Source organism: Falco naumanni, chromosome 4 (assembly GCF_017639655.2).
Source record: "Falco naumanni isolate bFalNau1 chromosome 4, bFalNau1.pat, whole genome shotgun sequence".
Taxonomy (NCBI): Eukaryota; Metazoa; Chordata; class Aves; order Falconiformes; family Falconidae; genus Falco; species Falco naumanni.
The window spans coordinates 52,930,988-52,944,462 of NC_054057.1; the positions used below are offsets into that span (position 1 = coordinate 52,930,988).

Here is a 13,475-nt window from a genome sequence, read left to right on the forward strand (position 1 = left end):
AGTATTGTTGATGTATCACAGAGGTGTGGAGATAGGTGTAATTAGTGGGAGCCAAAGGAGATTGATAAATTTTTTTTTGAGAATCAAATATTATTCAAACTAGCATGGAAACAAAAAAAAATGGGAAAGCTCATTAGGCAGCTGACTGATTTTTTTCTAGAGTTTGTGCCAATGGAGCTTTTGGACAAAAGCAGTGGTTACTTTGGAGTACTTACTGTGGTCATTTCCCTTTTTTTGGAAGTAAGTATTACTTGCATTGTCCTGGGCTTACCTGTCTTCAGAGACACTTGCAGTAAAAATGAAAAAATGTTATTTACAGTTGACTATCTCCATCACAGTGTGTACTTATCTGTTTTGACAGTATCGCTACTCCATCCAAGGGAGGAGGACTTGTTGTTTGAGTTACCGTGTAAAATGAAATATTTTCCGGGTTTGTCCAGAAGAATCTGTTGCTGTGAAACTTGAAGTCAGAGAGGCTGAGATTTGTGCGTGTGTCTCATAGTAGGGAAGTAAGGAATCCACTTTCTGTGGCTAAGACTTTCTGAAACCCGGAAGGTAGCTTTATATTTTCCTTGCCTAGGAGAGGAGGGGAGTCTTCAAGGTTTTTGGAAAACTTGAAGCAGATCTCTGTGCATGCATCCTTGAATATTTTAGGTTTTCTTCTAATCCTGTGACTTCCTTCTGTTGTTAAGTGAAGGCTCTGAACCAATGCTCAGTACTTAGAGTGTAATCTGTTTGTTTCCTGGTAACTTACAGCTAAAGCTCAAAACTTTAATATGAAACGTATGGCTATATAATCTTCAAATATGTATATTTGGCTTAGATGCTCACATTCAAAATAAATCATGGAAGATTGAAAGCTAGTTTCTGAGCACTAAACAAATAACACGTTATTTAACTTTTAACAACCTTAAAGCAACTTGTATTATACACAAAATACATTCTAGGAGTAAATCCATATCCTGTCCATGCTACCTTTAATTTGAAATTTGATGTTTAAGATCCTCTGTGGAATTGGACTTAATCTGCCCATTTAAGCCTTTAGGGGGATTTTGTGAAGGTCTCTTTTTGTCTGTTTTTCCTTCTTGCTACTTTAGCTGTTCTGCAGAGGACTGATGGCATGGCGCAGTTGGTGTGCTAGAAGAGATCAGTGCTCCTTGTTAGGATGCTTGAGGTCCTCTTTCATGGTGGGATGCAGCGGTTATGTAGGGAGCATGATTTTCCGGGTGAATGTCGATCATGGAAAGAATATCCTCTTGTGTTAAGCAGTGAGGGAAGAGTTGAGAAAAGTAGCCAAACTATAAAGTAGAACAAACTTTCTGCATTTAACTATAAAGTAGACTTTTCAGTGGAATATGCCCAAGCTGGGGGTTAGCCTGTGAGAAAGAAGAGATTGCGTTTGCTTATGGAGATGTATACTGGCAAATGAAGAAAAATAAAATTATATGAACGGCAATCTGATGGTCCCTTAATGCAAAGACGTCTGAAGAAACTGTCCCAGTAACTGTGTAGCTTGAACTTAGTAAAATTAGTGGTAAAAACACCAGTAGGGAAAAAACCTATGATTTTGTGTGTTATTTGGTATATTTACACTTGCAAGTCTAACGTTCAACTATTAGAGCATTGCTACATTTTTAGACTCAAGAGCTAATGCTGTGACATACAACCTTGTAGACCTGTGATTTGTGTGTGTTGTAAGTGAGAAGTACATGCTTTGCTGAGCGCGGAGCATGCAGAGAGGGGAGGTAATGGATGCAGCAGCAGCGCATGGGTAGGCCAAGAGCGAGCAGTACTCCGACAGCACGCTTGAGGGCTCTGAAGACTGAGAGGAATGGTGCAGGAGCGGTTGCAGTTGAAGAATGTATTTTAACTAAATTGGTGCATTGTACCTGCGCAGGGTTTAATGCTTGCTGGGCCATTTGGCTATTTGCCATAATTGGCTTTCCATTCCCTTGATTGGAATCATAGATAAAAATTTGCTAATCCACTTTCTTTGCTGAAAGTATTAGAAAAGTAATCCATCTTTTAAAAATGCTTGAGCAAAATCATACGGTATAAAGAATACTTTATGTAATAATGAGATTAATGAGAACTGTAAGGCATATGCAATTTAAAACAGTTTTCTATGGTTTTAAGGGGAAAAACGCCATCTGGGCACTATAAAGCCATAAGTACTTCCTTTTTTATGCACTGCCTTTAAAATGTGCAACTGTTATGCTTTTGTCTGCATGATAAAATGTGAGTATGTGTGTAGAAAGAAGGAACTGCTGTTTATTTGTAGGTTTGAAAGTATCTGATTTAAAGTTTTTTGGCTGTGTTTTTTCCTCCCTCTCCCCTCTTCTGCCCACAGGGCATCAGAGCACGCATTTTGGAAACCCTTGTAATGCTTATTCTTCTTGCACTGCTTATCCTTGGAATCGTATGGGTGGCTTCAGCACTCATAGACAATGATGCTGCCAGTATGGAGTCTTTGTATGGTATGGAATTCAACAAAACACCACACTGGTTTCATTTTAATTATGGAAATGGATGTTTTGAACTAAGTGCATTTCTAGTAAATGCTCTGTGAGTATTGCACAGGTTGTGAAGAAGCTGTATTAATTTAGTCATTACCATTTTTTCTGCTAAATCTGTTTTTACCATGCTGAGAATTCTGTGCCCATGTGGACATGATGTGTTCTAAAAACAAGTGACTTAAGTGAAATGGAAGTAAAAGCTGAAGATATTTTTCAGGCTGAAGTACTTGGGGGTTTTGTTGCATGATTATTAACTGAGTAATTCTTAATTTATTCTTGGAAATACAGTTGTTTAATCCTGAACACCTAAGAAAAGTTAATTCAGTTGTGTTTGTGACCTAAGTAGCCTATTTGTAATAAGCTAAGGCTGTGCACAATATTTTCGTTACAGACCTCTGGGAATTCTACCTCCCATATTTATATTCCTGTATATCACTGATGGGATGCTTACTACTTCTGTGTAAGTATTTTTGTGATTATTCCAAAAGATGAATGATTTTCTGTTAAAAAAAAAAAATTAAGAGGCTTTTTAATTGTGAAAATTAAGATTGTGAATGTTAATTGAATTTTGTATTATTATTACGTTTGAATTTAGATGTAAATTTGTTAGGTTTGGGTTCTGAAGTTTGAACAAATGTTACCTTACATTTTCAGGTTTTGAGGAACTTCACGCATTACTCAAAATAATTCCAACTTTTAACTTTTTAAAGCAGGTTTTTAAGAAATAGGGAGTCCATTCTGCAACAGAAAACACAATTATTAAATGAAATGTGTGCAGGAGGTTGGTGATATGGAGAGAAAGTTATTCTGAACATTTAGTTTGTTCTATATTCAGTAAACTGCGCTTCTTCCTTTTTTAATTGAAGACGTTCATATGCAGATAGAAGTTGGAACACCGTGCAATTAGCTTTCTTAATCACAAAACTGGTATCTGGCCAGTCTGGAGGCCAGTTATATGATTGCATATAAAACAAATGCAGTGCAAACCCTAACCTTACAGCAGCTGCTCCTAGCCAGAGTTCAGTCATCCGTGTTTAGGGGAATAAGGAAGATGATGGAAGGCTACAGATCCCACTTGCAATTTCAGCTCCTCCCTGAATATTTTCTAGAAAATTGCCGAGAGGGGAACAGAACATCTCCCTTTCTAGGTTATCATGGTTTCACCTGTTGTCCAGGCTTTGTAGGTTTACAGCTGACACAGGGCTGTCGCTGTGGAGAAAGGATGGGGAATGATAGTTTAAAATGTCCGTAAAACTAAGCAGATCTGTCTGTGAAAGGCGTTGCTCACGGGGACATCAGAGAGTCCCCTTAGGTTCTCTGTATGTGGAGATTCTTAAGTCCAGTTTAATTCAAGGAAGGGGGAGTGAAAAAGATGATTCTGCATGTCTTATGTAGGCTGTTGAAGGGTGAGATTCACAATAGCTGCTGAATGTTTTAATGGAGAAGTTGGCTAACGAACTTCTTACATCTGTCTCACAATTTGTTTCAGCAGAGCTGAAAACACTGTGTGTTCTGGGGCTGTTGTAAGCCATACATTAATTGGGATTAAAGGCCATTTTTGGGAAGAGTTAATTGTAACTTACACAAGGACATCACTGAAATTATGTAAGGCCCTCCAAAGGCACTGTGCAGCGGTGGGAAAGGGGGAGGTGCTGGGGTAGAGCTTCAGTAGATCTTCAGCTGGCTTAACTGCTGGAGCAGTGTACGAGTAAGGCTAACTGCAGCGGGGATTTGGAGTATCGCTTCCTTTCCCTGTTCTCCTTTTCCTGCAGGCTTCTCCTGTAGCAGAGGGAGACTAGCTTAAGTTAGCCTTTTGAATACTCTTGTATTTTCCCTGTAATATATAGTAGTGTGAAACACTGGTTAATAAAATAAACGTAATCCTCACTATAAAATCTTGTGTGCTTCTTTTTTTGGCAACACCATTTTACTATAATGGGAACTATAAATGTATATACTCATCGGTGCTGTTACACGTTCCTTCCATCTCCTACACACTTCAGTATTTGAAGGCTATTCTCCCTAAATTGTTGAGTTTTACTAATAATCTTCTATTATCATGGTTTGAGCCTTTCTCCCAACAAGCAGGTATGTACCATACCTGATAACTCTCACAGGCTATGATCAAAAAGGGCCCATTGGTGTTTCATAGAAAAGTAGCTTAAGATCTGGTAGCCGAGCCTGCTGTTAACTGAAGTTGCAGTATAACTTACAGAGCAAAGCAGCTTCGTGATCGCTTGACCTTACAGCTATACCTGTGCCTGTGAAATGTGTCTGAGGTGTTCTCCAGCACTGTGGCCAACTAGTGTCATTCCATCCGCGATATTGCAGTTTGCAGACGGTGGCTGCGTACGTATTGCCTCACGGTAATGGTGCCTGGAGTGCGTGAAATCCAGAACTGCGCCTGAGAATGGTTTGGAAGTGCAAACTGGCCCAGGGCAAATCATGCCAGGGATAGTTCTAGCAATTTACTGGTGCAGGCAGTCAAGTCTTACTGCCCAGGAATGTTTCCTGGCACTGCTGAATTCACTAGTGCAGGCATAGCCTCTGGTGCCACGTGCTTTGAATAAATAATTACCTGAGCAAGTTTAAGATATCTGATTATGTGATGATCCTTGTTGACAAAAAATCAGTTATGCTCTTGGAGGGGGAGAGATGCTTGTCTCGTTCAAAATTCAGATGATAACAACATGTTTTAAAGTTCATATTGGAGTTTTAAAGCTTTTTCAGTTCTTTTCAACACTATGCTTGGTTATATGTGGAATAGCACTTTGAATATCCAAATAAAAATTGGTCTTTGACTTACAAATCACTGTTTTGTATAATCTTTCTTCCTCTGCAGTATGCACGCCCGTGGGACTTTCGCGGATGTTTACAGTAATGGGTCAGTTGCTGGTGAAGCCAACAGTAAGTGTTACACAGATCTGTCCTCGTGTGCTGTCAGAGGGCAGAATGGCATTAGGGAACTTTTTTCTGGAATGCCTACACTTCTACTTAATTCTGCACTTCTACTTAATTCTCTATTCAGTTTATCAGGGTTTCTATAGTCAATATTTGTGTACTTGTTTAAATTTCTCATAGAGTACAAAAGCCTGTTTTTTCCACAGAAAAATCTTTGGGTTTTTAAAATAGTATGGACTTCCTCTGATTTTCCGATTTGCAAAACTGTTAGTAATATTAATATTTGTCAGCATTGCCTATTATGTCTGTTTTGCAAATGACTGAAAAGTGCAGGCTTGTTCTGAGGTCAGGAGCAAAGGATACAAGACCACACCAAGGCTGGACTGCCAGAAGGGTACCTGGGGGTACACTTAGATGGGTGAAATGTAGGTAGTTGGCATCTGTAAGAACTTCTTACACATAGATACTCTGCTGTTCTTGGACTGAATGCTGTGAGGGAAGGGAAAAGCTTGTACTGTGTACAAGTGCTCTGGTGACTTTGATGTCATGTTTCTTAGTTTGCATTTGCTAAAATTTGGGTGCACTCCTTTTCATTTGTCAGTTCAACCCTGCAAATACAAAGAAAATATACACCGTTTTGCTATCTGTAAGCTTTAAACTCAAACCAGCTAATAGTAAGGTAAACAGGCTTAAATTTATTTGGTTTCAGCAGTCACTTTTTAATATACTTTTTCAAAATCTGCAGTTATTTTTGTTTAAATAAAATTGAGTGTGGATGTCGATAGGTTGATATGATTTGAATATAGGTCCAGCGTACTGCCTCTTCCCCTGTTCTGTAAGTCTCTTTAGATTGAAACTGAATATAAGAGCTTTAACCTGAAATGAAAACTTTACAGAAAGTTTGCTTACAGTAAATAATCCGTAGCGGAATGGAATAACCTTTTGTGGAGTATATTTGTATCAGCATTGTAAAGTTGTAGACTACGTATTTAAGACATAGGTTACTAAAACTAAATGAACCTGACTAGATTAGTGCAGTTGGAAAAACAAATTACTTTGATACTCAGTGAGTTCATGTTTCTGTTTCCAAATGCAGATCCTCGAAGACCTAGATGAGCAGATGTATATCATCACTTTAGAGGAGGAAGCGATTCAGAGGCGGCTTAATGGTACGGTTGTTCTGATAGTGCTTCAAATACTGTATTGAGAATAGAGTGGTTCTGGTCAGGATTATTGATCTCACTGTTACATAGCCTCTTCTCTCAAAATAGAAAATTTCAACGTCTTGGTGTGTGTGTAACAAGCATTACAGGCTAACATTTTGTTGCTCACTGTGGTGTTCAAGATTGGCTCGCGCGTGTGTGTGTGGTTTGCTTTGGGTTTGTTTTTAGCATGTTCATCAGGTCTAATATGTGAATATTCTGAGCCTAAGAAAGCAAATTGAGTAGTTGACCAGACCCACCACCCTTACTGCAAAATAGTTTGGATTGGTAAATGTCTGTATTTTAACCTTGTCTGAAGAACAATGAACTTAGATTAGCAAGAGGCTCAACTTCCTGCATAATGAGTTTTTTTATTCAGAGGATTTTTTTCTGTTTCAGTTCATTATATTTAGAATCTTAGGTAATAATTCATTGAACATTGGAGCAGCCCTTTATATTCTAGGGGCTATTTGGTAGAATTAATAATTTGAAATCTGTTAATGAACAATCAAAATGAATAATTGTACAAATGTTTTAGACATCTTGTATTTAGTATTAAATTTTTGCACTTCTTGATAAGGTATTTCTGTTCTGAAGAGTTTCAAAAGCAATATGAAGGTTTGGCTTCTAAGAGAAAGAGTGTTGCAGCATGGCAGGCACCAATTACAGAAAATGTATCGATTCTATAAACCTGGAAATCATGTTGCAGAAATTCTCTTCTGAATTGCTTTGGAGAAGCCATCCATCCACTATTTATACAAATGCTTCAGGTTGGAAACCCAAAGAATATTAATGTCATGACACATCCATTGTTGTGTTGTCTTATGACTGACTTTAGCCTTAATTTTTTAAATTTTCTGCCTTTCTCTCTTGGTCTTCAGTCTTCTGTCATACGTCTCAATCTCTCCTCCTTTCAAGTCTCAGTAAGTCCCCTTTCAAAGTTGCTTGCTCAGGGAAAATATCTTTGGTAACAGTAGATCATTGTGGTTATCTTTATTTCCAGCATTTAAAATTTGTGAAGGAGTAATGACAACTTTGTGCTAAAATCATCCATGGTTTCAGTTTAAAAGTGACGTTCACCTTTGCTGTTTTGGAAGCTTAGGTTTTTATACTGACATGCATGCATATATATATATATATATACACTTTTACACAGACAAGCAAAAAGGTGCATGCAGTGGATGTCTTTGAAGCTGTGATGGGGTAATTATAATTGTTCTGTGTGTTTGATGTTAGCTAGCAACTGTAAAATATTTGTTGCTGAATATTTTATGTTGTCATGGTGATTGTGCTTATGCACAAGGAAAAGCGATACAGAATAATGACCCGGTGTTATTCAGGTATCTATTAGACGTAGTTCAGAGTAGTTTCCACTATTTAAGTAGAGAATGTGATTGTTTAGGTGCCGAGTGTCTGCTGTTTTTCTGCATAGAAGTCTGTGACAGTTGTTTATATTGCAGTTCAGCAATATCCCTCGTGAGACGGACTTAGCCTGTTTGTAGGCATCTACTAATTAATTGGATCTGGATTTAGGATGTGTGCAGGTAGCTCCCCTTACCGCTAGCCAAAAGAATGGATTCTCTTTCAGCAAATCGGTTAGTATGCAACATAACGTGGAACTGCAACCCGCCCATGTTCCACAGAGCTCTCACCAGCCTACTCTTAAGAGGTGAAAGACGTGGGGCTTAAATGTCCTTTGACAGGAGAGGGAACGGAATTCTTCTGTTTCACGTGGTGAGGGAATGGTATGGACACCACCAGCTGAAGGAATGCTCGAAAACCCACAGTTTGGTGTACAGAGGAAATTAATGGACTTAAGCTGTAAAGTAAATCTAAACTTGGATATAGCATGTAGGTGGCAGGCAGTATGTTCTATGCTCAAGAAGGTACTCTGCAAGATTTTTGTGAGTAATTAATTAAGTATGGTTCTCACTTTTGTGGCAAGCATACAGAGCTTTATATTCTCTGCCAGAAGTCTTCCTAATAAATATGAATTATGGCAGAAAAATAGATAGCATTTTTGCCAGAACTATGAAGACGCATGCTTATCATGCTCATTGCCGCCTTAAAAGATGTTTACAAATGGAGGTGTGGTGCTAATCACATCAATAAATGTAGTGCTGTGATGTCAGAGGCCATAGTCTGTGACTTAACACAGAGATTGGGTAAGGATTTTTGTTGCTGTATCTGAGCAGGTGTATTGGGCTGCACGCTCCCTGGGCCATGGCTGTTGCATCTCTTCCACGGTTGTGGTAGAGGAAATGCATGTGCTCCAGCGACCCTGCTGGACAGTTTTGCAGAAAAGTGTTCTGATGTATATACTCCATTTAAATATATAACCAAAGAGTTGAATTTTTATTAAAACTGAAGAGAACCAAACCATAGGCTTAAGCAATACTTAATGATTGTCAATGCTGATATTTTTGGTTTTGGTGTTTTGTTTGCTGTTTGGCTGTGATTTTTTTTTTTTTTTGGGGGGGGGGGGGGGTTAGAACAATTATTATCACACTCTTAGCGTTGCTTTGCCGTGTTCTAATTAATGTTTTCTGAGACAGTGTCTGGACGTAGGAAGGGGGTAACATGAATCACTGTTTCCACTGAATAGGTTGTGTAAAGCTTCAGCTTTCAGAGGAGGAAGAACATTTAGCTGTGTGAGCTGATGCTGTTTTTGATTCCTATAGATGTAACTGTTGTGGTGGTGATGCAATTGATGAGAGTATTCTGTAAAGCTCTTCATATGTGAAAATAAATCTAACTGTGAAACTGCATATCTTTTTGGTGGAAACTAATTCTCTTCCTTCTCAGATGGTCTACAGTGTATAACTGAAAATCAGAGGAGGGGGGAGGGGAAAGTTTGATCCTGTTATCTACCCTAGTATTTTTATCTATTGAAGAGATACTGGGCTTTGGGAAAATGTTTGTTTCCAGTGTATTATATTTCAGTACCCACATCACTCCTACAGTTAAAGAATAAAGCTGGGACTTTTTTATATTAAAAGAAAAAAGTTGCCTTCAGCTATTAGTTTTCCTGAATCCAAAGAGACGGGTGGGGTAGGATCAAAAATACTTACTTGATCAAAGTTATTGGCTCTGAAGGTATCCTTACCTATGTAAGAAAGATGAAAGGTGTTGTTTTTATTGCACGCTAGTAACAGTGTAATTCTGAACTAATTGGTGTTGAACTGCCAATCACCTAGGGGGAATGCAAATAGATACTCTTACAATTTCCTTTGAGGTACTGAAGTCTTATGTCGGGGCTGGAAGAAAAACAGAATAATACCGTTAAATTGACCTTAAATGAGCTGCTTTGTGGCTTTCTTGGAGAATCCCTTCTAACTTTTCATTGCTAGTCCAAACTAGTCTCGTCTACCGATTTGATTTATTGGCTAGACAGCGCTGACATTGAACTTTGTGCGTGTTTGAAATAAAGCTAATGTTATAGAGCTTTTAAGAATTTAGCTGCATCCTTTTCAAATACTCTTTTGACTGATCTGAAACGCTGCCTTCCCCTCTCATAAAATATCTTTTTGTGTAGCGACCTGTTGTTTGCTAATATTTTTAAGGAGGAACTACAATAGCACTTAAATGTGATTCAGAATTTCTACTGAAGTGTCTCTTAAAGACCTAATGTGATCACGTTGACTTTGTTGGAAAGACTCCTGTGAATGAATATCAGTGTTTTGAGCTCTGGATTTTTATACTGGGGGGGGAAACAACATATATCTTAAATAAAGCTTTTCCTAGAGACCCTTAAATCAATTATCACAGAATCATTTAGGTTGGAAAAGACCTTTGAGATCATCGCATCCAACCGTTAACCCAGGACTGCCAAGTCCATCACTAAACCAGGTCCCTAAGCACCCCCTTCTATGTGTTTTTTAAACACCTTCAGGGATGGTGATTCCACCACTCCCCTGGGCAGCCTGTTCCAATGCTCGACAACCCTTCAGTGAAGAAATTTTCCCTAATATCCAATTGAAACTCCCCTGGCAGAACTTGAGCCTGTTTCCTCTTGTCCTGTTGCCAGTTACCTGGGAGAAGAGACTGACACCCACCAAATTATGGAGGAGAAGAAGAAAATGTCATATATTAACTTGAATTTTCTTTCTTTTTCAACTGCTTCCAGTAAAGTTCTTGAGACTTTTTCACTGATCTCTATAACTATCCTTTTTCTCAACTCATAGTAATTAGTCATTCCATAAAACAGATGTTTTAGACTTTTTTTTCAGAGGGAATGCATCAGTGCAAAAGCTTATTTTTATAATGATAATTAGATCTGCTTTTTTTTAAAACGACTTTTTCTCAAAACCTGTGTATTATGATTACTTATTTAAAAAACACTGAGATATTAAGCTGATACTCATATTGCAGGTACTTCAAGTGAACGGTTATTACAAAACAGCATTTGTAGGTCTTACTGGTTTAGTCCTGGGATTTGAGATATTTATGTATTTGTACCACATACACATCATGTCACTGATAACAGAGGTAAATGTTTAGGCATAGCACAAAGGCGGTGTGTTACATGCAAAAATGTGTCTGGAAGAAGCATGCAATTAAATATTCAAAATTAATTTTTTCAACAGTTGGATGTCTCACCGGTAATTCGCATAGAAAAAAAATCAGTTTTAATACTCTGAAATAAAAAGAGTAAAAGTTAAAAAAAAAAATGCGATCCCAGAAATACGTGTGTATTTCTTGGCTTTCAGGTAGGACATCACTGTGCTGGAATATGGAGAATGCGCGGACCGGATGGGCTTAGAAATATACCTTCTTATCTTGTGCTGAGATTGCTGGGTGGATGAACAGACAACAGAAAATAAGGGAATGATGAGACTGGGCTATAAAGTAGCGTCAGTGTGCCAGTAACCTAAGTGCTACTTAGTTTTTGTAGGCAAATGATCACGATACGGGATAAAAGCCCGGACAAGGCTATTAGTCTCATAGAAATTTATTAGGGAGTGTTTAAAAAAGGTCCCTGGAGTGTGGTGCTGTTAGAGGTTAGCCTGCATCCAGAGGTGAGGCCGAGGGTAGGGAACGACCAGCAGGCGAAGGGTGCCAGTGTAAAGAAAGAAAGAAGGTGACAGAGGGGACTTTGGGTTTATTAAGACCTTGGCACTACCATGGCGTGTTTTTGCAGAGTGAGGTTGGCCTGGAATAGACAGGGAAAATGAGCCCTCTTGGTTTATTTTCAAGTGAGATTACTCAGAAATAAAAGGGATGAGAGTGAGGCAAAGATGAGTGGAGAGTTTCTCTAACTTAATCCGGGAAGAATAGTTCCTGTTTGTGATAGCAAAGAGTAAAAGCTAAAGTAGAAATGATGAGATGATAACTGAGATAGCAGCTCTCTAGTCAGCATTTCAGAGCTGTATCATTGAACACTGTGCAGTGTTTATAGAGGAACTGGAATCAAGGGAAGAAACCACAGTGTGCTTGCACTGGGAAAGGTGGGAGGTTGTAAGAGAGTGGGAGGTGGAAGAGAAAAAGGATGGAGAGGGAAAATGGGCTGGATTTCCTAGAGCCTGTGTAGGGGTAAGAGGAAGGGTTGCTGAGCGACTTTAGTCAGAGATTTAGCAAGAGAGAGAGGAACTAAGATTGTGGTTGTCGGTTTTCAGCTGGTGTAGAGGAGAGAATTTGAGGAGTTGCACAACAGTGACACACACATGCTGTAACCTGCATAAAGGAAAATGAAAGAATATGGTTTCAGGGGTGGTTGTGAGGAAGGTGGGATTATGGTTGTCAGAGACACAGAGAGACTGACCAAATCAGGCAAACTTTACATGAGCAGAAGAGGTGTCAACAAGCAGGTCAGCACTATGGAAACTGAGTTTGCTGAGTAAAAAGGATTGGGGAAAGCTGCAACTGGAGATCTGGCTATCAGCTTGCTTAGTCTGGAGGCAAAGGACCACTTGTCTTTAAGTTGCTAAATAATAATGCCCTTGAAGGGCATTCAGAGAATTTGTTACATCTTGATATATGAATTGTATAGAGGTACAAGACTGAGGCATCTGTGTCAGGCTGCCACACGGTAACTGGGTTTTGGACCTGTGTGACAGTTCAGCAGTAGCTGTTCTCTCGGTTCTTGCAGCAGCTGGTCGGCAGCGTAGGCAGCAATCCCAGCAGGTCACGCTGCGAAACCTCGGATGTGTTGGACTCTTCCGGTTAGACAGAATTGGAAGGTCCTTGTCTGAGCCTCTGTTTTTTTGAAAAGTGGTTGAAGAGTCTCAAACATCTGCAGTTTAAAGCCACGCGTGTTAATGTGATGCTTCCTAAATCTGAATCGTCGTGGTGTGTCTTACAGTGCTATAGTTAGTCTCACTCAAAAGAAAACACTGTCATCTTCTTTTAAAAGGTACATCTTCCATGGTGGAATGCCAGATGGTAGAGTTGGAACGGGAGCTTGAAAAAGTGAAAAGCAAGAAAACGAATCTAGGTAATAAACTTCTTTCTACTGCTTCATGTGGATTGCGGTTTAATAAATGCACATAAGACACTGTGTTTAGCTCGTAGCAGTCGATGGATTCCACTTTGTTCTTAAACAGATCTGTCCATTTCCAGTACTCCTAAATTGTGAGTTTCTCCAGATACATTACATGGAATCATTGTGTCCCTCTAACAAATTTAAGTAAGGAGTCTAATGTAGATCTTATTTTTAACATAATTGAAGAGAAATTGTAATGCTCTTGACTTCCTTGCATGGAGCTCAATAGCACAGTCTTTTCGTATATGATGATATGATTATTTGGGATGATCTAAGACATTACTTTCCTCTCTGTTTTTGAATTATTTCTATAAAAGTCAAATTGTGTTTAAGAACAGTAAGATAATTCTCAGCAGGTTTGTTCTTTTATAACCA

General features: G+C 38.8%; 1 protein-coding gene across 1 annotated transcript in view; it reads left to right on the top strand.

The window, feature by feature from the left end:
• The window catches only part of LMBR1 (limb development membrane protein 1), a 76,923-nt gene that overhangs the window by 44,933 nt on the left and 18,515 nt on the right, over positions 1–13,475 (top strand). The window contains exons 6-10 of the mRNA XM_040589830.1: positions 2,351–2,477; positions 2,908–2,976; positions 5,359–5,423; positions 6,514–6,586; positions 12,972–13,052. Of these exons, the coding sequence (XP_040445764.1) occupies positions 2,351–2,477; positions 2,908–2,976; positions 5,359–5,423; positions 6,514–6,586; positions 12,972–13,052 (415 nt within the window). The remainder of the gene's footprint in view (positions 1–2,350; positions 2,478–2,907; positions 2,977–5,358; positions 5,424–6,513; positions 6,587–12,971; positions 13,053–13,475) is intronic.